At 39.4% G+C, this 26,132-nt stretch overlaps 1 protein-coding gene and 1 non-coding gene across 2 annotated transcripts in view; one reads left to right on the forward strand and one right to left on the reverse strand.

Moving 5' to 3' along the window:
- Positions 1-15,431, reverse strand: part of LOC137944770 (uncharacterized) — a 47,199-nt gene extending 31,768 nt beyond the window's left edge. Inside the window, exons 1-2 of the mRNA XM_068790516.1 lie at positions 14,666-15,431; positions 48-1,955 (exon numbers count right to left, since the gene is read on the reverse strand). Of these exons, the coding sequence (XP_068646617.1) occupies positions 48-1,955; positions 14,666-14,734 (1,977 nt within the window). The 5' untranslated portion in view covers positions 14,735-15,431. The remainder of the gene's footprint in view (positions 1-47; positions 1,956-14,665) is intronic.
- LOC137945083 (U6 spliceosomal RNA) lies at positions 8,919-9,021 on the forward strand. Its single transcript, XR_011110902.1, has one exon. It is a non-coding gene; the product is annotated as a U6 spliceosomal RNA (small nuclear RNA).
- Positions 15,432-26,132: the final 10,701 nt, after the last annotated feature.

Raw genomic sequence — 26,132 nt, forward strand, 5'->3', positions numbered from 1 at the left:
ACAAGAAATGGATTCTCTGACATGGGTCCATAAAGCTTGAGATATACCATGGATTCAACATCTGAAAAGTAGGGTACATCATCATCACTATCAGGATTTGATTCTTCAAAATCTGAGTTAGGCATTTCTGTTGCAGGTTTCACATGTCTCATTTCTGTGGATGCCAATTCAATTTGTGATGGGGACATTTTCAGATTTATTTCTGGTTTGCAGTTACCATGAGAATAGCTTTTAGTCAGGTCCAAAGCCTGAACAGGGAGATCAAGAAAAGAATCAGTAGAGTTCTTCAGATCAACAGATTTCTGCAGTTCTCTTGTCTTCATATCTTCTGTCATGGTTATGATGGTAGCTGACTTGTCCATATTTAATTCTTCATTTGGAGGGAATTCTGAACTCATTCCATGGCAGTTCATGTCTGAAGATCTCTCCATAGTGGAGCCAGCGATGGATTTGATGTGCATTTCTTTTTCTTCACCTATCTCGATTACTCCATCCTCACTGTTTCTATCAGATGGCTCTTCAACCTTAGGAATACAGTTAGCAGATTCAGGAGAATCAGGTTGGATCCCAGTAGGTGGAAAAATGTCATCATTGAAAGGGATTTCAAGATCCTCAGTATTCAAGGTGCAGATCATGAATTCTTGGCCAAGTTTAGGAGAAGAATGATCATGTGAAGTGGCTGTCACCTCATCAAACCCTGAGTCAGAACTATTTATAGAATCACCAAGCCTTGATTGTAAGGGGTTCATACCACCACCCACTTGGTCTGGAAATTCACCTTCTGAAATTACCAGGCCTGTGTCTAGGCCTACAGATCCTTTTGGATCGCTAGATCTTGGAGAACTCAAAAAAATAGAATTCAGACCATCAAGACAAGATCGATCAATGAGGTCTTTCTCATCAACATCAATGCCAAAAAACTCTTCTTCACTAGCAAAATTCAAAAGAGAACTTTGAAGATCCATAAAATCCCCGTCTGGGATAGCATGCGAACTATCTTTCAATTTTGACTCTGGATTGGCTGCATCAAATTGTGATGGAACCATTTCTTTAACATCCACGCCAGGGAGGATGCTGTTTTCTTTGTCTTCAATGTTTGGTTCTATTGGCAAAACGGGTGCTGTAAGTTCCTCAATTGTTTTCCAAATGGGCAGACTGGGCAATGGAGATGAAAACTCCAACTGATGAAAAGAGCCGCCACAATCAGACATAGGAGACCCAAAGTTACTATTTCTTGGATCAAAAGCAGAACAAGATTTTACAGACAAATCATTGGATTCAAAAAAATTTCCATTCACTGCCACAGTTTCAGGTGGGCCCATTTCTGGAACCTCAGAGCAATTTGAATAAACACCTAGATTTTCTTCAATAACCTGAGGCATTTCTTTTTGTAGAGTATCTGCCTCAAAATCATGCACAGAGCCACTGTTTCCTGTGACAACATTTGGAGAGACATCTTCTGTAAATCCATACAAGCAGTCCCTACCCATTATTCCATCTGGGAAACCATCTTCAATGGCCTCTGACTGATATCTACGTGCAGTAATATCAAAACCATTGTCAGGAAGTTCAAACTGATTGGAAATGGGAGCTCCCATCATGCAATTCCCATCTTCACTACCATTACAAAGATGAGAACTAGGCCCCACAAGGAAACTCATTTCCATAGAGTTACAAGGCTCATTGCAAATTCTCTTTCTTTTGGCATAGTAATGACTACGTACAGAGTCCACAGTTCTTTTTGGATTCCATTCCTTCCCTCTTGCATTTGAAGATTTGTTGGGTTTTGAGAAGCTGGGGACAGAAGGTTCAAAGACCACAAGTTGATCAGCAACTTTAGAAGCAATGGTTTCGTTATACAAGAGTGAATGCCACCTGTCCTGCAGCTCCCTGATAGTAAATCGACGAGAGAATCGGACAGCTCCTTTGGCAAGTGATTCTAAAGAAGCACCAGCCTGTAAAGAAAAGAAAAAGAAAATTAAAGAATAAATAGAGAAGAAAAGATAATATATTCTTAAATGACACCAGAAAATGTAAATTCGACATTGGTAAATAAAATAAAGAATAGAAAAATTCAAAAGGATAAAGAAACCATGAATAATAATCCACTTGTTGCTACTTCATGAATTTCATGGTATTGTTTCTTTCAGTGATTTTTAAATGGCTCTTTCTTTTGAAGCATTTTCATGCAGTTTCATTATTTCACTACACATACACTTTTCATTCTCGTTGATCATTAATGAGATTCATCTGTGTCAAATATGCAAATACAAGAGAACAGAGAGGAAGTCCAAATTGACTTTGCACAAAGGACAAGTTTTCTATTTACTGCTGATCAAAGGTTCTAGTTAAGTAGAATAAGTTGGTTTGTCATTTTTAATTTTTTTAATGATAATAATTATAATAAGAGAATGAAAGGATATACAGAAAAATACATCGAGAAAAAGCACTTACATCAGCAGCCCAAAAGAACAAAATAACAATATTTTTTTTTAAATAACAAAATAACAATATGCAACCCAATGAAGGAGACGTTAAGGACTCAAATTTAGGAAAATGGAGTGACAGAGGAAGGGGAACCCCCCCCCCCCCCCCTCGCCACTCCTCCCCCACCACAAGAGACTCTCTTACCCCACCTCCCCGAGTTCCGCGGGTGGAATCCAACACAGCGCAGAAGCAGCAACAACAGCAAGAGGAAAGCGACACAAAGAAAACCAATCTCAAGGACGCAGCAGATGAACCAGAATGGCAAACCGTCGTTAGCCGAACATCTCGACGGAGGATTAGGGTTGATGACCCAGCAGAGCTACACTATTGAAACGACATCGGCTCCATCTCCCTCCAAAAAGCGAAAGACAGACATGGACCATATCTGCGAATCACCTCTCGATCCGGAGCGAAGCAGTCACTCATATCCATCTCCCTTCAAGCAGTGGAAGCATTTGGCTCCATTCTGGAAAAAGTTTGGGAGGGCAAGACGGGTCGAAATTTCGGTCAGGCACTCTTCACTGGGGAGGTGAAATTCCATATCCATACCCAGTCTTCACTGTCGGATTCCACTCCTCCCCCACCTCCCCAAGTGGAATCCGACACAACGCAGAAGCAACAACAACAGCAAGAGGAAAGCGACACGAAGAAAACCAATCTCAAGGACGCAACAAATGATCCAGAATGGCAAACCGTCGTTAGCCGAACATCTCGACGGAGGATTATGGTTGATGACCCAGCAGAGCTACACTATTGAAACGGCATCGGCTCCATCTCCCTCCAAAAAGCGAAAGACAGACATGGACCATATCTGTGAATCACCTCTCAATCCGGAGCGAAGCATTCATTCATATCCATCCCCCTTCAAGCAGTGGAAGCATTCAGCTCCATTCTGGAAAAAGTTGGGGAGGGTAAGACGGGTCGAAGTTTCGGTCGGTCACTCTTCATTGGGGAGGTGGAATTTTCCTCCCGCAAAGCCTAAACTATGGTTTGGGATGGAGGCAATTCCAAATATCGATCCCTCCTCCCCCCCCCCAACCACACACACACCCCACCAAATTCTTCGCCCATGAGAATCACCTCTCACTGGTCCTCCCCGAGCGTCCTGAGGGAGGGTAGGAAGAGGCTATCGTCGGTTGCAACCGTCAAGGTTCTAAATGAACACAAGTCTGTTGAATTGATCGGAGCCTGGATTTAAAAAAAAAAAAAGCTTATCTCTGAGGGCCAGTGAAAATCACTCACATCCAGGAAAACCTCTGGCTTTTGGCTTTCCGATCGCTAGAAGATAGAGAGGCTTTATTTAGGGGGGAAAATGAGGTTGAATCCCCAATAACAGATATTGGGCTTCCGGCCTCTTGGGTCGAACAGAGGGTCAGTGCACGCGGCATCCTAGAGGAACTCCAGTGCAGACACACGATTGAATGCATGGCAAAAATCTTTAGAGAGCTCATCTGGATCGACAAAAATCCTATGGAATTGCTTTGGGAAAATTTCTTCATCAAGCCAAAATCCCAGGTAAGAGGAACTCAAGTCATTTAGCTTTTTTTCGGTGATTTCTCTACTTGGGTCATCCTGGAATTCGATGAACTGTGTTGTCTCCCACCCTCCAAGGCCTCCGACTGGCAAGCTCTGGAGTCGCACCCGACTCGGTGCAACTTTGACCTGCTGAGTGCCGAGTTAAACCAGGATCATTCTTACCCTAAGTCAAGGCCCGAGATAGCCAGCTAGACTCAGCTACAGTACACCTCGAGTTCCGCACAAGGAACTATCTCAAAGGACATTTCAAATTTCGAATGCCATGAAACCTACAGCACCACTCCATCACCTCATCGCCGATTACCAACGCCAAGAACATCTCACCTCAAATCACCTCTGTACCTCTCCACAACTCCCGAAATATCATCCTGACCCAAACCCCTGGCGTAGAAAACAAATCATCATATCCCCTTTGCTCGAACCAACCCTCCTCTGACCCAACCCACTTCAGATCTCTCGTACTTGGAGTCAAATACACCTCTCAAACGTTTGCCTCTGAACATGACACCTGGAAATCCCCCCCCCCCCCCCCCCCCCCCCTCCCCCTAACCCTACCCACCCTCGATCTTTCATACCTGGAGCCAAGAGCCTTTTTGACTACCCCTCTCATTCATTCGCCATGTCGCTCCTCATTAGAAACCCAAATCCCATGTCACCCGCCATCCCTCTCCACGTCCCCTCTTTTCCCATCGATACATACCACCCCATCCCCAAGACAAATCAGCCTCTCTGTGAGCTCCATGCCACCAGCCAAACATCACTCCGCCACACTCCAATCTCCCATCAAACTCTACAGCCGTATAACCTTGTGTCAGCAGGCCAGCCTCCATTACACCTGGATAACCATGCTCCTGTCCCAACTTCAAAAACACCACGTCAATCATCATCTCCCTCCCAAACATCCTTTCTGCCCACTGACACACCCCATCCCACCCTCGATTTCTCTACTCAGATCTCCCTGACACAACCCCCTGCTACCATACCTTACCCCACTCAGATGAACTTCCTATCAGCACAAGTTTTCTCAACCCTGACAAACCCCTTCAAACAAACGCTACCTTTCTCCCCCCATCAGGAAACCCGTTGTCCCCTGACCTTGCCCCCCCCCCCCCCCCCCCTTTGCCATACAGAACAATCCAATGATGAAAATCTTTCCCGAGATTCTCCAAATCTTCCTACTGAGACCACACCTCTTTTAAAATGGCATACCCCCTCTCCGAATAGACCACCACCCTTACTCCATCGTCCTCTTCCCTATGCCTATGGCCTCAATGGACCCTAACTCCGATAAACTCCCAGCGACACCTACTAGTAATTCCGCTCGGCATGGAAACAACAATTCCTCCCCCATCACCTACTCCATACGCAGGCCAAAACAAAGGAAGCCACCCACAGTTATCACCAAAACATACTCTAGAAAAAAATTCCGTAACAAGGCAAAGACCCTGCCCTAGAACCCAAAGAGCCAAAACAGGACCCGCCCTCCACCCCATCCCCCCACGTTCTGAATATCTCAAGGACTATCCCCATCTCACCCAGAAGGAAAGGTGTGAAAATATGCAGAAATAGATAATGGAATACTCGGTGGGCTCCGTCTTCCCACAACAGCTGGAGAAGATGTTGGAGCTATGTTGGGAATTCTCCAAGTACTATAATGGCCTCTTTTGCTACTCAAACAAGGATATTCGCAGAATCTCTTGGCCATGATTGTCCTATCCTGGAATGTTCTGGGAATCAACTTGCCCTCTAAGCGAGACTCCATCAGAGTAGCTCTTTTTGATTGTAAACCTGATATTGTAATACTTACATAAACAAAGTTGCAATGTTTTGATATCTCTGTGACCCGTAGTCTATGGTTTAATTCGGACCCCAAGTGGCTGTGATTGATGCAATTGGACACTCTGGTGGCATTCTTGTCATCTGGAACCCAAACTCGGTTGAGGTTGTATCCTCTGATCTAGGTCATTTCTCCCTCTGCATTCGCTTCCGAGACAGATCTCTGGGATCCGAATGGGCTTTAGCGATGATTTACAGGCCTTCAGGGAAATGCGATCGATCCATCATCTAGGATGAAATTTTGTCAAAAGTTCAACAATGGAGTGTCCCCTGGCTTTGGATGGGGATTTCAATGCCACCCTCCGTTGTTATGAAAAAAGCCCCCTGCAAAAAGAATCACCTCCACAATGAGAGCTTTCTCGGACCTGATTAGTTGTCTAGAGCTCCATGAAATTCCCCTAGCAGGGATAAAATTTACTTGGTCCAATGGCCAAAATCCCCTCAACCTCTCCAAATTAGATCAATTCTTGGTTAATAATGATTGGTTGCTTGTCTTCCCTCATACTGTTGGTCAGGTCCTCAAGAAAATCGGCTTTGACCATTGGCCTATCCTTATAAACACTCATCCCCCAAAATGAGGGTTTTCTCCATTTCGATTCGAAAACTCCTGGCTTTTGGTGGACTCCTTTGTCCCGAATCTGAAAAAATGGTGGGACGACCTACCACATCACCCAAATCCAGGGTGGGCGTTCATTGTAAAACTCAAAGCTCTCAAATCAGTTATAAGGCCCAGGGCTCGCAACCTCTCCGCTGCTATTGCATCTGCATCCGTCAATGCCTCTCTGAATTGGATCTTCTAGAGGAGCAAAGGTCTCTCACTTCTCCCGAACTCATTTGTAGAAATAACATGAACTCTGATCTCTCTAAAATGCTCACACGTGAAACTATTCACTGGAAGCAGCGTGCCAGATTCCGCTGGTTGTCTGATGGGGATGGTAACACGAAGTTTTTTCATACCATTGCTATGGAAATTCAATATGCAACCTGCTTTAATCTGGAGAGCCTTCGTTGCGGAAAAAGCACATTTCCACTCTAGTTGGTGGACGGAGAGGGGACGAGTTTACTCATTCTCACCTGCCTAGAAAAAAAACATTAGACTTCTCCCCAAATTCAAAATGGCAGTAAAATGTTACATTGGAAATGGAGCTTCAATTCTGGAATGATTGGTGGTCTGGCCAATCCCCCCTCAAAAATAGATTCCAAGAAATCTCTGGCCTTTTAGGTAACTTAGATGTCTTTATCTCTGACATCTGGTAAGATAATGGGGACTGAAACTTAAACCTTAGAAGGGGCCTCTCAGATCCTGAAGCTCTTCTTGCCTCCGAACTCCTTCATAGCCTCCCGGTCAGAAAGCCAAATAACTCAAGTGACACTTTAATCTGGACTCCATGTCCAAAAGGATCTTTCTCCACATCCTTTGCATACAGATTCCTAAGCAACTACTCCACAACACACCCAAAGCACCCTGCGGCCTATGTCTGGGACCTCCTTGTCATGCCACGTGCCAAATTCTTCACCAGGACTGCATGCAGGAACAAAATCTTAACTTCTGATTCCTTAATCCGTCGAGGCACCCATATCTTGGACCCTCTCTGCCCCTACTGTAAAAATGCCCCAGAAACTGCAACCCACATTCTCCTATCATGCCAGTTTGCCTATCTGGTCTGGATATCCCTTCTAAATAAAATTGACCTCCAATACTGTGCCTCGGGAAACTTAGCACGCACTGTCATCTCACTCATTGACTCCAAAGCCCAAAGACAGGCAAAATGATTATATCATGTTGTATTGGTCATATCATTTGGGCACTCTGGAAAGAACGTAACAGGAGGAAATTCAAATTCAAAACCTCTCCTTTTGAGGTTCTGACAAAGCAAATCACCAGCAAAGTATTTGTTTAGTTCCTAAATAAAAAAGAATTCAGAAACTTCAGTGATTCAAACTTCAGGGAAAACTGGCAGACAATCGATGGTCTATCTCTGCCCTCTCCCTTCCCCCCCCCCCCCCCCAACCATGGCTATATGGGCCCTCCCTCCTCCCGGGCATATAAAACTCAACTTTGATGGAAGTGCTCTCGGTTGCCCGGGTCCAGTAGGGTTCAGTGGTGTTATCCACAATGCAACTGGTGACCTCCTCTTCTCTTATGCAGGCCCCTTAGCAACTTCAATTCTACCACAACAGAACTCTCGGGACTGTTGCACGGGCTGAAAATTTTCTCAAGCCACCTCTCTGGTCCTCTTTGTATTGAAGGCAATTCAAAAGTGGTTATCAATTGGTGTGCAAACTCTGGCAGACCCCATGGCGTCATTGGGATATGTTCAATGAAATATGTAATTTATTTTCCCATTTAAGCTATAAATGGTATCACATTCCCTGCTCTACTAATCACCTGGCAGACACCCAGGCCAAGGCGGCCATTTCTCTCCAACACTTTGTTGTGGAGTCAGGCCCCTAGACCTAGGTTTGTAATTTTTCTGCTCCTTATTTATCAATATACGCACCATTCATCAAAAAAACAAAAAAAAAAAAAAACATTATGCAACCCGAACTTAACAAAATAAAAATACAAAACAACCCCAAAAACTAATTATGAAGGAGTAACTAATCTTCCTCAACTATGTGCAGCAAAGAAACTTCTAGCCTGGCCAATTGGTCAGCCATAAAATTAGCACTGCACAAATAATGAAACCAACAAATATCAATAGAAGCAAATAAATACTTAATCTCATCATAAAAGCTAAGGAGGTGTCAATGAGGCATGCCAACAAAAAATCTCCCTCCATAACCAATAGGCTAGGGAATGATCTAATAAAAATCCCTAGTCCACAAACAAGAGCAGCGAGTTTAGCCCACATAGGATTATATTGTCCACAAGTATTCATATATGATTTCTTAACTCCCCCGCCTTCACGGGGCCTGGGTTACCTTTAGAGCTCCCTTCAAATTATTTAACAAATCCAGCAAAGGGAGAAATCCACAAAGAAATACAATACCTAGGGGAAGATGATGCAGTCATGTCCATCCAATGCAAAAATGCACTTTCAACATGGTGAAAGGATGTCTCTTCGGAGATGTCCAGTAAAATTGGAACAATACATAGAAGATTAGCATGGCCGCAGCACAAGGATGACATGCACAAATCCAGAAAGGAAGGGTATTTACTACCCAAAAATTGGGTATAATTCATTATACACTAGATAACCCCACTCATAGAGTGGGATCTATTTTCAAAAGTTCTTCCATTCATTTCTTCCCAAAGGGACCAAATGGTTGCCACAACAGCAATCCTTCAGCCTTTCCAAAAAAAAAAGTAAAAAAGATGAAGATGGTGATTCATTAAATAACGAGAAAAGCCTTTTCCTGAAAAATTCAAGCAAGCAACAACCTTGATAGCAAATTTTTGCAGCACAACATCCCATACAGTAAAAGCAAAAAGACTGTTAAGAATAGAGGCTCACATGGATTAGTGAGAACAAATATCTTAAGTTTATTACTTGGGAAAGAGGCTTTCTAAGTTGGGTAGTCATTTTGGGATAGGCCTTGGACCCAACTTCACATGGTATCAGAGCAGGTACTCATATTGGGCCTACACCTAAATTATCCATTTGTAGAGCCAAATAAGATGACCTACACCTAAATTATCCACTTGTAGAGCCACAAAAGAGGACCTACACCTAAATTATCCACTTGTAGAGCCACAAAAAGAGACCTACACCTAAATTATCCACTTGTAGAGCCACAAAAAGAGGGCCTACACCTAAATGATCCACTTGTAGAGCCACAAAAAGAGGGTCTACACCTAAAGTATCCACTTGTACACAAAAGAGGGCCTACACCTAAATTGTCCACTTGTAAAGTCACAAAAGAGAGCCTACACGTGAGGGGGAGTATTAAGGAATAGTCCCACATGGATTAGTGAGTACAAAGATCTTGAGTTTATTAGTTGGGAAAGAGATTTCCTAAGTTGGCTAGTCATTTTGGGATGGGCCATGGACCCAACTTCACAAGGACAATGAAGGAAAACATACCTTCATACTCAGTAGCATCATTACAGAACTTGCATTAACATTGTCTATTAACCGACCTCTATGAAGATGTCCATTAGTTCTGGAAGCACATCACAAGAAATGCAAAACCTTGGAGGAGCAAAGCTAGACCAAGCTAAAAAGGACATAGGATAATAAACAATAACAGACTCTAAATAAATGTAAATAAAAAGACAAAACAGAGAAAGTCCCCAAAGAAGACACGTGTCGTTCTCCAAAGAGCGACCAACTAAGACTTCATCGTCAACCTGACAACCTCAGAGGCCTCTTCTGAAACTGAAGTCCCAGTTACCAGCACTGAAGGCATAAAAAACTGAGATATATTGATCCCAGATACCCTCGGAAACGAGAGGCTGTCCAATTTATTGAATCAAAAAATTTACGAGTGTGCATAAAAAATTTCCTATCCACTTATCAGCACAAAAAATTTACTCAATCGATCACAATGCACATGAAACCTAATCCCTTCATAGAACAATGGTGTAACAAGAATAATGAATTTCCAAAGGCTACATGCTGTTTAAGGCACTGGAGCAGATGGGGCCCCAAAATCAGGAGGGTAATAATATTTAGAAGCAATAAGTCATCTCCATAAAGCATCCTCCTCAAACCCAACTCTCCACAACCATTTCACAAGAAGGGCCAAAATCATGAGCCGTACAGATTTAATGTCAGACCGTCGTTTATTGTTAGGCATGCAAACATCATACAAATTCACAAAATAATACATAAACTATCCAATAGTCTCTTCCATAAAAAGATCCCCATGATGGATTCTATGTGGGAATACATACTTATAGGAAATGGAAGAAACGAAAGATAGTAATTATGAATCCCTGCCAAGTGACTTAGATCAAAGTAATTGAAACTTAATTTTCCAAGAGTTCATATGACTTTCAAGCTGCTCAATAACCAAGGAAAGATCCTTATGATGACGACCAGAAATAAGGTGAGACCCAAGTAAAGAATTGGAAGAGAGCAAACTGGGAGTTATCAACATTTGACAAATTTACCACCATAAATGCAGATTTCAACCATTAATTTTTTAGACCAAAAATAAGCTCAAAATTTGGCAGAAGAGCTTTAACACTTAAAACCTGATCCAACAACCCATTACAAAAACACTTAAAACTGCTTTAACACTCAGGTGAGCCTGCAACCATCATAGGACTCAGAAATGTAGAAAATGACAGCCAAAGTCCCACCAACTATATTAAGAACCACGGAAACAATGGACAACCTTGCCTAGTACTAGGAGAACTTTTTTAAAAAATAAAAAATTAAAAAGAAGAAGAAGAAGAAAGAAGAAAAACTGTATCAACACCATTTACAGGGACAGAAACTAAGTTGACTACAAACAACTTTTAAACCAAAAAGACCATCAAGAAGGAAAACCCATCTTATTCAAAACATAATCTAATAAAGACCAACTAACCTATCAAAAGACTTATCCATGTCAAGTTTAATCAGAACTCCAGAGGTACCACAGCCATGCAAAGAGTGCAGCAACTCATGAGCAAAGAAGACTGAATCAAAAATTTGCCTCCCTTGAAAGAAAGCATTATGATTGAGGCTAATAACAGACACAATTGCCTTGCTAACCAGTTGTTTATTGTACAAAATCTACTCATAATTTCTCATGATTTTTAAGGGTCTTTCAATTATTACATTAAAAAGGTATTTTGGTGACATTAATTAAGTTTTCAATTCACGATCATTTCAGAATTGAATAGCAGCTCTAGAAATTCTATAAGAATATGTGATGGAAAATAAATAAAGGAGTTCTTTAACTTTCTAGTCAAAAGTGAAAGGTTGTTGTTGTTGAAACCAATGCGCTAAAAGGCTCGAACCTTTTAAGAAAGCAACCCCACGGATCTTATTCAAGGATTGGCCCGGTCGATACAAATAAATATTCCAACACTCCCCCGCACGGGGAAAACCCATGGACAAATTCACCGAAAAAACCCAGGACAAATTCACCAGAAATACCTGGGACAAATTCGGTGGGAGCGGGACTCGAACTCGGGACCAACCTGCTCTGATACCATGTTGAAACCAGTGCGCTAAAAGGCTCGAACCTTTTAGGAAAGCAACCCCACGGATCTTATACAAGGACTAGCCCGGTCGATACAAACAAATATTCCAACAGTTGTAATTGGAATCTTATTCCTAGATCAGCCAACTCTTTGGCTGATAAATTGGCAAAATTCAGAACTTCCCAGCAATCTCTCATTGTTTGGGAAGGCTTCCCTCCCTTGTAATATGCTCTCTTGAGCTTTTGCCTTAATAAAAATCAGCCTCATTTCAAAAAAAAAAAAGTGAGAGGTCGTTTTTCAGTTTTTGCTGAATCTATTTAAAAAGTTACAGTGTACTCCTGAAGAAACCAAAGAAATGAGTCTATCATCACCGGTGTAAAGGTTATTTTCCTCTTGATTCTAAGATAAGATAAAGCTTTAATAAACAGGTCATTAATTTAGAATCCGAATTTCCATCTGAAAGTGTTTTCCAATTTCTAGTCAACTTGCTTAAATTACTTCAAGGTGGTTTAAGAATGTTTTTCATAACTTTTGTATATCAAACATCATAAGGCACTCTTGTGTCCTAGAATGAAACTTACTTAAGACCCAACTGTAAACTTCATGACAAAAGGGGGACAAATAGTCCTCTTAAGAAAAACACTTTCTCTGCCTTGGAGGCTAAGGCTTTTTTTTTTTTTTGAATGCAGCCACAAGGCACTTGTTATATTACTCATTTTTTTTATAAAGATGTATTTATATAAACAAGGTAAATTGCGGAAGAGGGAGCAGATCCATGACAACCAACGATTGTAGGGTAGCTCCCTGCTTGGCAAGCACATCTGCTACCGAATTTGGGGATCTCGGAATGTGAGACCAAATACAAAATAAAAGTGAGGTAATTTCAAGAATCTCCCGAAACATATCCCAATGGCGCCACAGGGAAGGAGATGCACACTCACACCATCCAATGACCACCTTCGAGTCCCCTTCAATGTGAAGGGGACCGTTACACTTATCTCTGAAAACACGGAGCCCGGTGAGGAGGCCATGAAGCTCCGTAGACTTAGAATCAGCAATTCCTAAAGGGCCGGCATATGAGAAAAGTTGGTTGCCAGAATGATCCGAAATAACCCCTCCGAATCCAGAAATCCCGGGATTACCAAGAGAAGAGTCATCAAAGTTCAACTTAAGGTAACCAAGTTTAGGAGGGATCCATTCCTGCATAATCGGGACCTTTGTCCCAAGTGCATCATAGCAAAATTACTCCAGTTTTCACGGATAGGAGTACCCACAAAGGAGGAGAAAGACTTCTTAGTCAGGAGCCAAGAAGAAATATGTCCCACTACTCGGCCCGCGACACAATCAACTGCTTCACTTTTTCCATCAAACCTCCTTCAATTGCATTCATTCCAAAGCCCCTATAGGATGAAACTAGCACAAGCAGAAAGCATCAACTTTCCAAGGCCAAGAAGGGAAGTACCAAGGAGCAACTTATTGAATGAGAGCAGATCAGCCGCCATGCAGAATTGCAACCCCAACATGCTAAGAATGGATGTCCACACCTTCCATGAGAAAATGCATTGAAGCAGAATGTGACTTGTGGTCTCGGCATTAGTGTTGCAAAAAGGGCATAGGGGGTCGATTGAGGGGTGACCTCTTCTTCTAAGCACGTCTGCCAAGAGAATTTTACTATGACAGGCACTCCACATGAAGAATTTCATCTTAGGAGGAGCACAAACACGCCATGCAAAATAGATCTCATGTTCCGGTTGAGACAGTTTCCCATTGATGAATCCGTATGCAGATGATACCGAGAAAGTGCCTCTTTTGTCCAGACACCAAAGGACGAATTTTTATTGAGATTACAGAGTCCATCAAGCAGCTGGCTTCCAGCGCCTCCGTATCCAAAAGACCCCATCTGGGATGGAGGCACATACCACCCCCCTCAAAAGCATCGGCCACTGATATATCTCTACAGGTAGGAGGAGAAACAGGCTTCTGAAGCCTTGGAGGCCAAGGCTTTTCTTGACTATGTTTTGATTCCATTTATAAAGTGCAGTCACAAGTGGCACTGAATGAGAGTATCGTAAACAAGACGAATCTTTAGAGGGTTGTAGACCTGTTCAGAATAGTATCAGTTATGTTGTCCAATTTCGCACTAAGCTGTTGTTCAAAGAGATTCAAAATCGTTGTGCCAGTTCTGAACCATATAAATTTGATATTTGGAACGGCACCAAGTTGAAGCCTAGAGTAGTACCAAGTTGCCACTAATAGTAGTATCAGATTTCTGTCAATTTCCAACTTAAACTCCATATCACATAAAGTTTCTACAGCAAATCAGAGTTGATTCAACATCTTTACCAACACATCCACACGATAAAGTTCTCATAAATTTCACCCTTAGAACATGATAGTCTCACTCATGGTTACATACTGCCAAAGGCACACTATGCATAGAAATTAATTTGATTAGAACCACTCTCAGAGGAGAGACTAGTATTTCTTCCTGAAGTAGCCAATTAGAAATGGAAGGCCCGAAATTTCCTAATTTTTCAGGTCAATTTCGCCCAGTAGAGAGCAGAATTAGCATCTCAAAATAGAAAAGTGACATCAAGTATAATGGAAAGAATCAATGACACTGTTGGTTGCGCAACTTTTAGCTAATAGAAAAAACACAGGTCTAAATTTATATAAAGGAAAAAGAAAACTAATCACAGCCTTGATAAAACAGGCGCAATCTACCTCGACTGCATTCTTCAACAGGAGATCGTCTTCTGGAACCCAATGCGGTAGAGGAGCAAGAGCACCCATGTGGAAGATTGAGGACTTCCCTCTTCCACAGGGGAGAGAAGGCAGCAGAAGCAAGAACTCTTGAATGAGAAGTATGGAAGATGAGCCTCAAGCCGCGAAGAAAGAAGAATAGGAGATGCGAGATTAAGCACTTTCCACCAACAGCTACTTAATTAATGTTGTCGTCTGCGTGACTAGAGAATAAGTAGTCGTTTGGCCAAATTCAAAAGCCATCACCAGGACGTCCTTTTTGTCGAAAGGGTTGAAAGAAGCAAGCACTTGTGAAGCGGCCGCGCTTACCGGACACAGTCACAGGGGCAAGGAGGAAGCGAGCGAGAAACAGTGAGCCGCAGAATAGCTATGTGTGCAGGGAGAAGACAAAGGAGGAAGTAAGAAAGTAGAAACCCTCGAGAGAAAGGATTTTATTGTTGCGAGAGGGTTTCGTTGACTGCAAGTGATGGAGTGAGCTTTGTCGTGAGAGAAGGTTCCACCGTCAAGAGCGGCAGGTTTCCCTGCCTGAGGGGCTGGAAGACCCAGTAAACTCGGGAGTTTGCGGGAAAAACTTTGGCGCTACGAGGTTTCACATACGAGAGTTCATCAGAGACCCAGAGAGAAAGCTTCATGGTGTCGGATTCCTCCGACTGGGATACCGGTTAAGATTCGTCATTATCGGCTGATCACAGCTTCTCCACTGCTCCAAACTCGAGTGTCGGGTGGACTAGCCCGAACCTTTTGTGCCCCTACTTCACAAATGCAGTATATTTATGCCCCAGCTTTCCATATGTCTGCAAGGAAGCACCGGAGCATAGGCCTCTTGGGCACCTAGAAAGAAGGAACGAAATGATTTCATTTCAGTGATATAAAAGTAATTAGTACCTAAAAAGTAGGGTGTATTTAAGAGCATGTTAATATGTTTAGAATTGCACCTAAAATGGTCATTGAATGTGGTATTTTATATATGGCATTCAATCCAAATTTAACAAATAATTAAGGTTACACACAATTAGTAGATGATAATAAAGAAAATATTTTATTTAATTATTATTTTTCCAATATTTTTATTTTTAATATTTTTACAATCGAGAGAAAAAATGAGACAGGGAGGGACAATTGTTGCCCCCTCCCCTCCTCTCTCGATTATTTGCAATAATGGAGATGTTGTTTGGATCAGGCTTTGCCTACTACAAAATGTTTGTGGCACTTCAAGCCTAGAATTTAATCACTAAGTTAGTGATTTCACTTATCTAATAGAGCCTCCATCCTTTGTAATTGGCTCTTCTTAGCAACTAGTGCATGTTTTCTCCCAAAATAGAGATTTGGAGTTTCATAATGGAACTTATAGTGTGCATAACCCATCCTCAATGGTCTACCTTGTTCATCCTTCTTTCCCTCCTCAATGGAGTCCTCCTTAGTGCTCTTGATGACTCCTTTTTTGGGCAAAATTTATGGTTGTTTCTTTCATCAATTATCTTGGACACACTTTATGTGAACAAATATGTTATTTTCTTCTTGTTTGTGTTTTATTCCATTTGTGACTTAGTTGCTTAACTTGAGTACATGCCCTTAGGCTTTGTTTGGAACATAAAAAGTGGAGAGAGAAAAAAATAAAGAGAAGAGAAAGAGAAATAAAATAAAAGAGGATTATTTTCTCTTGTTTGGATGCCCGTGGAAAATGAGAGGGAAAATGGAAGAGAAATGTGATTTATTTTGTTTGGATACATGTGAAAAATGAAAAAAAAAAAGTAAATTTTTAAAAAATTCTCTCAAGTTTCTATTTCTTTTATGTTCTCCCCAAATTTCATCATTTTGTGAGAGAACTTATTAACTACGATATTTTCTCTTTTGTTTTCCTTTCTCTCAGTGATTCTCTTATGTCAAACAACAAAAAATAATTTTCCCTTCCCTTTTCTTTTGTTTTCTCTTCTTTTCTATGGGTTCCAAATAGGCCCTTATAGTTTTCATCTAAGTCTTTGTAAGAGCTGTGTAGGTGTGAGTCTATTGTCATTTACATTTTCCTTCTTTTGCTTCCTCTTTTGTCTCTCTTATCTCTAGCTTCCACAAACCCTCATAACCTTCTTCTCTCTTCCACTCATAAACTAGTATTCTTCCTCTTAATACTATTTTTAGCTACATGGTATCAAAGCAAAGGATCTTACAGGACTAAGAAAAGGTTGTGCAAGTGCTTCTAGTGATCAAACAAAGATGAGAACTAACTCATATGTTCAAGTACGTTTATGTAGAGTTATTTTTTTCTTATTCTTTAGTCTTGTCCACCTTGGGTTGGTCATCTAGTTTAGTTTTTGGGACCATCAGATATACATGTTGTCTAAGCAAGGTCCTAGTTGGCTTCCTTGATGAAGTTCATTGTCATTTTTAGAAGTGAGGATAGAGGAGGAACCAACTGTCTAGGAGTAAAATAATCCAAGAGAATTCTCTAGAAGGTGCCACCAGCCATATAAGCACAAGGGCAAAATTGTCAAGAGTTATCCAAAGTGGCCACCAACTTAGAAGGATAAAATCTAAGAGAATTAAAGCTTGCTTGGCACCAAAGAAAGGGGGTGCCAAACTCTTAGTCCTACATAAGAGAAACAGTAAAAAAGAAAAAATCCTATCTCCAATCTATTAAAAGGGAGCTTTGTAAGCCTTGTAACTCGTCCAATATTCTTTTAGCTTCAACTACTTATTAACTTCAGCCTAGGCATCTTGTCTCATAATATAAAGGTCTTTAGGTGGCTAGTTTCCAATCAAAGTGTGTTTATCTTTTTGAGGAGGTTCTACCCTTGGCAAAAGTAAGCCAATCCTATCTTTTATCCCTTCATATTTATTTTAATTTGGTCTTTGTTGAATTTTGGAGAATAAAATAATTCACTGACTTGATTAATAATTGAGTACAATGGTCTCTATTCATAATAGAGGAAACAAGTAGAATCATATTAAAATTAAACTACCCTTATCCCAATTATATCTAAAGTCTAACTCCTAAAAATAAGTCCTAGAATAATTAAACAACTGAACATAAATAGAAGACTGAGATAACTAAAAATCTTTTAAACTAAAACACTTCTGTAAGACTTTCTCCCATGAGACTCTTGTAAGATCTTTCCATATTAATTATTGCTTTATAATACTTCTTTCTGTGAGAGTCATGTAAGAATCATTTATACATACTCTTCGATGTTTCTCCTCAAACTGGAGTTTATAACTTTAGCTTACAAGAAAAAGATTTTTGGACTTCAATCTTCTTTGGTTAAAAAAATTCTTAATAGATGCAAAATCTTCATCTTTTATTCTCCCCCTTACTTGATTATTCTGGTTAAATAAAATAAGATATCTCTTTCTTTGTACTTCTTTTTTTACTTTTTCTCTTCAAGTTTGGGATTAAAAAAGACATAGAGACGTAACTTGGGTAAAACAAAATGGAAGAAGAAAATTACTCCTAACCATATGATAAAACTTCATACACTAGTCAAAACAATCATGGTCTGAAAATTAAAAAAAAATACTCAATTTCAAAGGTGAAAAAACCCAATTTTAGGGCATGAAAAAAAGAGATTACTCACAATATAATGGTAGCTCAAACAAAAATACCTCTTGGGTGAAAAATAAAAGACTTAACTCAAGCTGGATGTTGGACACACTTTTATACTTTGTAGGTAGTGGTTCTAGTCATTGCTCTGAACTAATGAAAAATATGACAAATTAAAAAAATACTAGAGAGACACTAGGATAGTGGCACATCATAATTCAGATGAAAGGAGGCGATAATGTAACACTTTACTTCCAAAACTAACTTTATAAACTTTGGACAGAAGGAGGCGATAGTGCAACATTCTATTTCAAACTTAGTTTTAAAAGAAAATAATAAGGATGTGCTTAACAAATCAATAATGAGTGTAATCATTTTTTTATTTTTTATTTTTTTGAAAAACCTAGGGGAGATATAACAGCAAAACTATAAAAATAACAAACAAGTTGGACAAAATATAACCTAAAAAAATGTGGATGACCTATAATTTTTTTGGAGATGATGATGCAGATGATATGCAACATGTACTAACAAGCAAGTCAACACTAGAGAGGAGACCACGAGCCAAATCGTCTCATACGATCTCCCCCTCGAAACCAAAATAATAATTTATTAGAGATAGGTCTTTGCATGAGAACACATAGACCGAGCTGATTTTGTGAGTTTGAACCATATAATTTCAACTTGGACCTTGTCCCAAAAGAAGTATGACAACATCATGAACAAAGATACCTAGAGCTTCTCTTGAATTCAAAGTAGGCGGTGTTTATCCCACAAGCATAAGAACTTGTCCCCATTGTTTGGCAGAAGTACGTACTCCAATCGTCCATCCAAGTTTTGTATTAGTGGTGGACACTCTGCTAGAAAAAAATCCAACTTGTTGTAATTCTACTATCCATCTTCAACTATAAACACTTAATTATAGGAGGGAATCCATTTTTCCTTCTAATGAAGATCTTCTTCCCTTGTTGATGCATCAAATACAAAGTCGTAGATTCCATTGTATTTGAGTCATGTACTTTGAGAAGATATGAAAGTTCAGCTCCTTGAGAAATTCTTGACCTGATAGGCTTCAACTAGAACTAGGAATTTATTATCAACTAGAAAAATTTTGTACCTTAGTTGACGTGCAACTCTTCATGTCCAACTATGACTCTGAGTTTACCATCTTGTTGTCAATTCTATTCTAGAGCTCGCTACCAAAAATACTCAAGAATCAAGCATGAAGTGTCAAAATATCACCATGTTCACTTGACTACAAGTGATTTTGGGATTAGAACTGTTAGAAGATGGACTCAAGCCCGTGCATCCAAGAGGTGGCATATTGATAAATAAGAAGACTTTTCACAAAGATGGCATGAAAATGTAATTACTTGTCTATTTATGTCTCTTCTCTTGTAATATTGTAGCCCTAAGGGCATTGTAACAATTATAAATAAAGGTCTCTTGGCTAAGAGGTAGATCATTAAGTTCTCTCCTCACTTCTCAAACTTGTCCAAACTCTCCTCTCCCTTCTCTTGGAATCCGACCTCTAAACTCTCTCTCCTTCCTCTCTTCTTCTCTTCTTCCTCTCCTTCTTCTCCTTCTCCTCTCCCTCTTTGGCTCGAGATCAATATGAAGGAGTCCTAAATCTACAAGAACAAAACTGAGGAACAAGAAGATGAAGGTGGCCACCGACGATTGTCATCTGGTTCACCATAGACATAATCGCTTCAATTTTCTCAATCATCTTATGGAGCACTTCATGAATAGAGGATTAGGTCTTCTCATTGTTGGTTTCCTTGAATCCATCTATACACGTTCATTAATTCATCAAGACATTGTTAGCCACACATTGAGGTTGGTTGCTTGATCCGGGAGCCCATTGTTCAAGTCTACAAAATTGTTGGTGAGCTTGAGTAACTTTTCGACTGTGAGGGCCAGGAGCTCTAGGAAGTTTATGGTGGTTTTTCTAATCACTAAGTTAGCACTGCTGAGGCAGAACTTATGCGTGTTTGGATAATATTCTTGAAGGTGGTGTTGCACGAATTTCGTTGTTTGCTAATTCAATGGTTGAGTTGAGCCTTTCCAGGAAAACATAACCACCATTCAGTTGTCACAGAGAAGATGAACTAACAAAATAGAGCACTTTGCAATCAAAGCTACTCTACAAATTTAGAAATAAAGAAGGCTAGAGAAATCATGATGTTGCCGATATTAGTCAGAAAAAGAGAAGACGACGAGATGTTTTAGCAAAAGGCCTACCATGAAGAAAATAAGGGGTAATCTAGGTTTCTGCAAGACGAGTTTTGATGATGCGGGTGTCACACATATTGAAATTTACAAATTGGGAAATTGATTAAAATAAAAAAAAGAAATAAAACGATCGAAAAGAGATTTAAAACTAGCAATTAATAGAGGTATTGAAAGACTGAAAAGAACTTTTATATCTTGTGAGTTTGAAAACTTACAAATAAGGGATAAAAGTAGAAGAAGAAAATAAACTAGGGTAAAAGAAAAAAGATAAAATACTCTAAAATCTGATTGGGAGAGAAAAACACGTCATCTCTATAAATTGATACACCATCTATTTATAATCGAGGAAACAAGTAGAATCATATTACGATTAAATAACTCATGTCCCAGTTACACAACAAATCTAACTCCTAAAGACAAGTCCTAGAATAATTAAACAATTAAACATAAATAGAAGCCTAAAATAACTAAAACTCTTCTAAAAAGAATCACTTTTGTGAGGACTTTCTCCCCTGAGATTGTTGTAAGATTCTGCCATATTAATTATTGCTCTATGAGACTTATTTTTTGTGAGAGTCATGTAAAACACTTCCATGCCTACTCTGTTGATCCAGATGGCTTCTCAAAGGGAGGGGAGGGGGTGCTGGGTGAATTTAACTAAAGCGTGAAAACATAGAGCATGCAATTTCAAAGTAAAAGCATTCACACACCATAGGGATAACACAAGATTTTTTTGTTATCAATGATCCCCTATTTTTATTCACCGTCCAAGAACCCGTGCTTGGAAATTTCCATTATATTAGCTCTAATAGCTGAAATTTACTTCAAGGAGATTATGGTTCTCTTTAAGCCACATGTAGCTCAAGTACACCTCTTTACAATCAATCTCTCACAAAGATTGACTAGATTCTTACTCTAACTAGGCTCTCTCTATCTATATTACAATAGGCTCTAGATGAACCTTTCACAAAAATATAATGTAAAGATAAGTAAAAACACTTACACCCTTTACACCTGGAGAGTATCTTCTCCTTGAGAGATCCAAACATCCAACTTTACAACATAAAGAAATGATAGAAGCTTGTTTAAATACAAATGCAAGGAGAAGAATGGAGGAATGAGTTTGAGAATTTTCAAAGGAATAGCTTTTTCTTTCACTCAAAAGCACTTTGAAAGGTTTTTCAACTATTTGAGAATAAAGGCTCAAGAATGTGCCTATAAATGTCCATTAACTTCTCTATGGGAGGTTTGGTGGGGTATTTATGAGTTCCCCAAACCAAACTAGCCATTTTTTGCTTGTTTGCAAAAGTAAGTGTTTAAACTGATCGATCATTGTAATGTTTTTGGTCAATCAATCATGTGTAACGAGTATTTTTCTTTCAAAATGTGTCTTATTGTATGATTTATCAATATCTTCCCCATTGGGTCTGACATTTTAAGTTGATCGATCATTGCCAAGGTATGATCAATCAATCAAAATTCGTTCTGATTGTGCGATGCAAGTGTGATTTTTGAATGAACTTCCAATGATCGATCATGTTTTATGTCCCTTATTGGCGAGATTTTGTCTGATTAATCAGTCATGTGGGATGATTGATCATTCAAAGAAAAAATCACTTGATTTTCAGGATTCCATGGATTACAGCTTGGGTAAAGGAGAGAACACTGGTTGGCGTTATGGACTTAGTCCAAACCCTCCCCCTTAAGTTATATTTATAGATGTCAAAAGTAATAATATTTTAATTATATTCTTCACCCTAGTAAGAGTGCAGAAGAGACAAAAAGCATAAATTGATTACCGTAGTAATAACCACCACCAATATTCAGCATATAGCTCCTTAGTGGCACAATAGGTTAGGACATCCATCTCTTCGGTCTCTCAAACAAATTATTCCTACATTACAGTCCATTTTCAAGTCTCAACTATGAAAATTTTCAAGTGAGTAAACACTAGCGGAGTACTTATTCTCCTCGCGGTGAAACCGAAAGTGTTGCCTCATTTTCTTTAAACACTTATATATGGAGCCCGATGAACATTCCCCATGTTTCTTGGTTAAAGTACTTTGTTACATTTGTGATGACTTCTCCTAAGCGACGTGGTTGTTCCTCTTAAAAGAAAGATATGAAGTCTTACCCCGTTTATGTCCTTTTGTGTCATGGTGTCTACTCAGTTTAACATTACCTTAAAGATTCTTCATTATGATAATGTTAATATATGTCTACAAACTTCCAATCCTTTTGTCAAGAAAAAAACACAATTCACCAAACCTCTTGTGTCTACACACCACAACAAAATGGCGTTGCTGAAAGAAAGAGTAAACACATTGAGGTTGCCCGAGCTCTACTTCATCATATGCATGTGCTTCACTTCTACTGGCCTCATGCCTTCCTCATTGCCTATTATCTTATTAACAGGTTACCCTCTTCTGTGTTTGGTAACTAGACACCATACTCTTACTTTTTCTTGGTGATAAGCTATTCTCTCTCCCTTTGAGAGTTTTTGGATGTACCTATTTTGTCCATATTACCTCCCCACATACTACTAAATTGGATCCCGTGGCAATTAAATGTATTTTTTCGAGGTACTCTAAGACTCAAAAAGGTTATTTCTGTTACAATCCACTTCGTTGGAAATTGTTTGTTTCTAGTGATGTCACATTCTTTGAGGACAAGCCATATTATCCATCTACTAGTGCCCCGCCAGTTTTTTTTTTTTGCAACTAATGAGTTTCCTAAATCTATTGTGCTCATTGATGACTATGCAGTTCATGGTTGTCTTGATATACATGTCGTGCCCCCTGATGCATTGGCTGACACTATACCTATGGCGGCTTCAAAATCTTCTGAGGGAAGCTCTCCTTCTCCACCTCCTATTTTTGGTCCTTCATTTGATACCCGACCCATTGTTCTTTGGAAAGAACCTCGAACTTGCACCCAACCTTCTACTTCTCACCCCATTGCTCAATTTTTATCTACCCATAGATTATCCTCATCTTGCTATCAATTTCTTCTGTTTCTATTTCTCAATCTTATCAGGAGGTTCTTCAAAATCCAGGATGGAAAATAGCCATGGATGAAGTAATAACAACTCTTTACGAGAATCACACATGGCACCTTGTTTCGTTACCTTTTGGTAAAAAGCCTATCGACTGTAAATGGGTTTTCACTGTCAAACATAATTCATATGGCGTGGTGGCTCTTCTAAAAGTTTGACTTGTGGCTAAATGCTATACCAAGTATTATGGGATTGATTATGAGGAGATTTTCTCATTCGTTGCCAAGCTTAACTTAGTGCGTCTTTTATTGTTTGTTGGAAGATGAGCCCAAGCCCACACAACCAAAGAAGGCCCACATGTCCCAGTGTGTGGAAGATGGCTCAAGCCCACACAACCAAAGAATGCCCACACAACGGTGGCATGATGGTAAATAAAGAGTTATCTCATGAAGATGACATTTATATAATTAGTTTATGATTTATGTCTTTTATTCACTCTTACTAGGGTGAAGGGTATTCTTATAATATTAGTACTTTTGATATCTATAAATACAACATAAGGGGGAGGGTTTGGACAAGTCCATTACCCTAATCTTCCTCCTCTTTTCTCCAAATTCCTCACTCTTCTTCTTCTCCTCCTAAAACCTTCTTCTTCTTCTCACCCCTTAATCCTCTTTCTAGTATGATTATACATCATGGAGTCATAAGTTTCAACATGGTATCAAAGCGGGCAATGATTTGAGATGTAAAAGGAGAAGAAGATGGAGAAGTAGAAGAAGAAGAGGAAAAAGGAAAAGAAAAAAAGGAGTTTCTCATTTTTTCTAAGTTTTATTTCTCAATTTCTATATTTCATTGAATGTTTCACTCTCTTGCCCTATTTTTCATATAGCAAATTATATATTGTTGGAAATATATTTGAGTCTAGTTTCCAATCTAGAAAGAGAAATCGACATCTGAAGTAGCAAAGCAAAGCAACAGAAAAGTTTTGTGCAACAACAAAAAGATTCAACGTTCGATCCATTTTATGCTATCAAGAGTGAGACTTTACATGGAGAATTATATATCAAAAGAAATATTTGTAAGTCTATTTTTTTACCTATTCAATACATTCTAATTCTAAGGTTTTTAGAAAGAGACAATCTTGTTAAGTTGTGGAGCCTAATCAATGCCCTACACTGAGTTGGTACGCGGTTCGACTTTTCGCTGTAAGGTCGTCGTGGGGGTTGGAAGGGGCGAGGAGCCCACTCCCATGGGTGTAGGCCCCCGCTAGGTCCACAATATATTAAGGTTGTTTTATTAAGGGCAGTTTGAGAATTTCACTCTTGAGCAGTTGCCCTAGTTTTCTCTTTATATTAGGGAGGGGTGGGGAGATGGCTCTACTATTAGGTTTTTCTGATTATTAATCATCTGAGGAGCATCAATTGCGACTGAGAGAGGTTAGAGAAAAATAACACCTGTAAGTTTATTTGATATCTCTTGTAAACTATTTCATCTTCACAGTGGATTACTGTAGCGGCCGAATGCAGGACGTAGTCTCACCTTGAGGCGAACCTACATATATCTTGTTATTATTGTCCTACATATATCTTGTTATTATTGTTCTCGTTGCTTTTTTTTTCTTTTTCCGTGATTATTATTATTGCTCTCATTAGTTTGGAATTAGGGCGTCTAATTCCTAACAAATCTAGGAAGAGTCAAAGGTTATGCTAGCCAAAAAAGAAAGAGTACTCAATTTGGCCAGATTACAAAGCCCAAAATCTATCAGATTATTTATCTTTTGTGCTTCCCCTTTGTTGAATATTTTGGTAACATAAAAATTACCATAACAGTGGAACAAAATACCTCTTTCTTGTACTTCTTCTTCTACTTTTCCCCCTCAAGTTGGGGATAAAAATGATATAGAGACCCATCATGGACAAAACACAATATGCGAGAAGAAAATTACTCCTGGCCATATGACAAAGCTCCATACACCAATCAAAACGGTCATAGTCTCAAACACACTCCACTCAATTTTAAAGGCAGAAAACTAGCCCAACTTTAGAGATTAAAAAAGAGCTACTCACTTTTTAAGGGTAGTTTGAACACAAATCAGCTCTCAAGTGAAGAATAAAAAACTTGACTCAAGTTGGATGTTGGGCATACTCCTATACTTTTTAGGTAGTAAGTCTAGGCAATATCTGAAGTGATAAAAACAAAAGATAATAAACTGAATAAATACTTGAAGAAAACAACTTCAACCGGATGTATGCGACCATGCAACACTCATACTTCCAAAGTGACTTTTTTGTTTTTTGGAAAACTAGGAGAGATTATAATGGTATAACTTAATAAACTTGACCAAGTATAACTTTTTTGGGGTGATCACAATTTTTCGGAGTGAGCTATGCAGAAGATATACAACCAAGAAACAAAAACACAAAACTTGAAAACAACATTGAAACAAGATATTGCATATTTTGAATGAGCACATTATGGAGTGATTAAGTTTGACCAAAACTTTCTGATTAGAAGACAAATTTGGCTAAAAACTTGGATTTCAGGAGAAAGGAAACTCAAATCACATCAATGCCTGGAGATATAATAGGAGAAGAAATAAGGAAAAACGAGAGATTTTTGGCAGAATTGACTTTTGATACTTTTGTTATAGATCTCTAACAAAA

The sequence above is a fragment of the Aristolochia californica genome, unplaced genomic scaffold, assembly GCF_029961685.1.
Source record: "Aristolochia californica isolate CCGP_79_NKW_82.1479 unplaced genomic scaffold, dmAriCali1.0.hap1 SCAF_11, whole genome shotgun sequence".
Classification (NCBI taxonomy): Eukaryota; Viridiplantae; Streptophyta; class Magnoliopsida; order Piperales; family Aristolochiaceae; genus Aristolochia; species Aristolochia californica.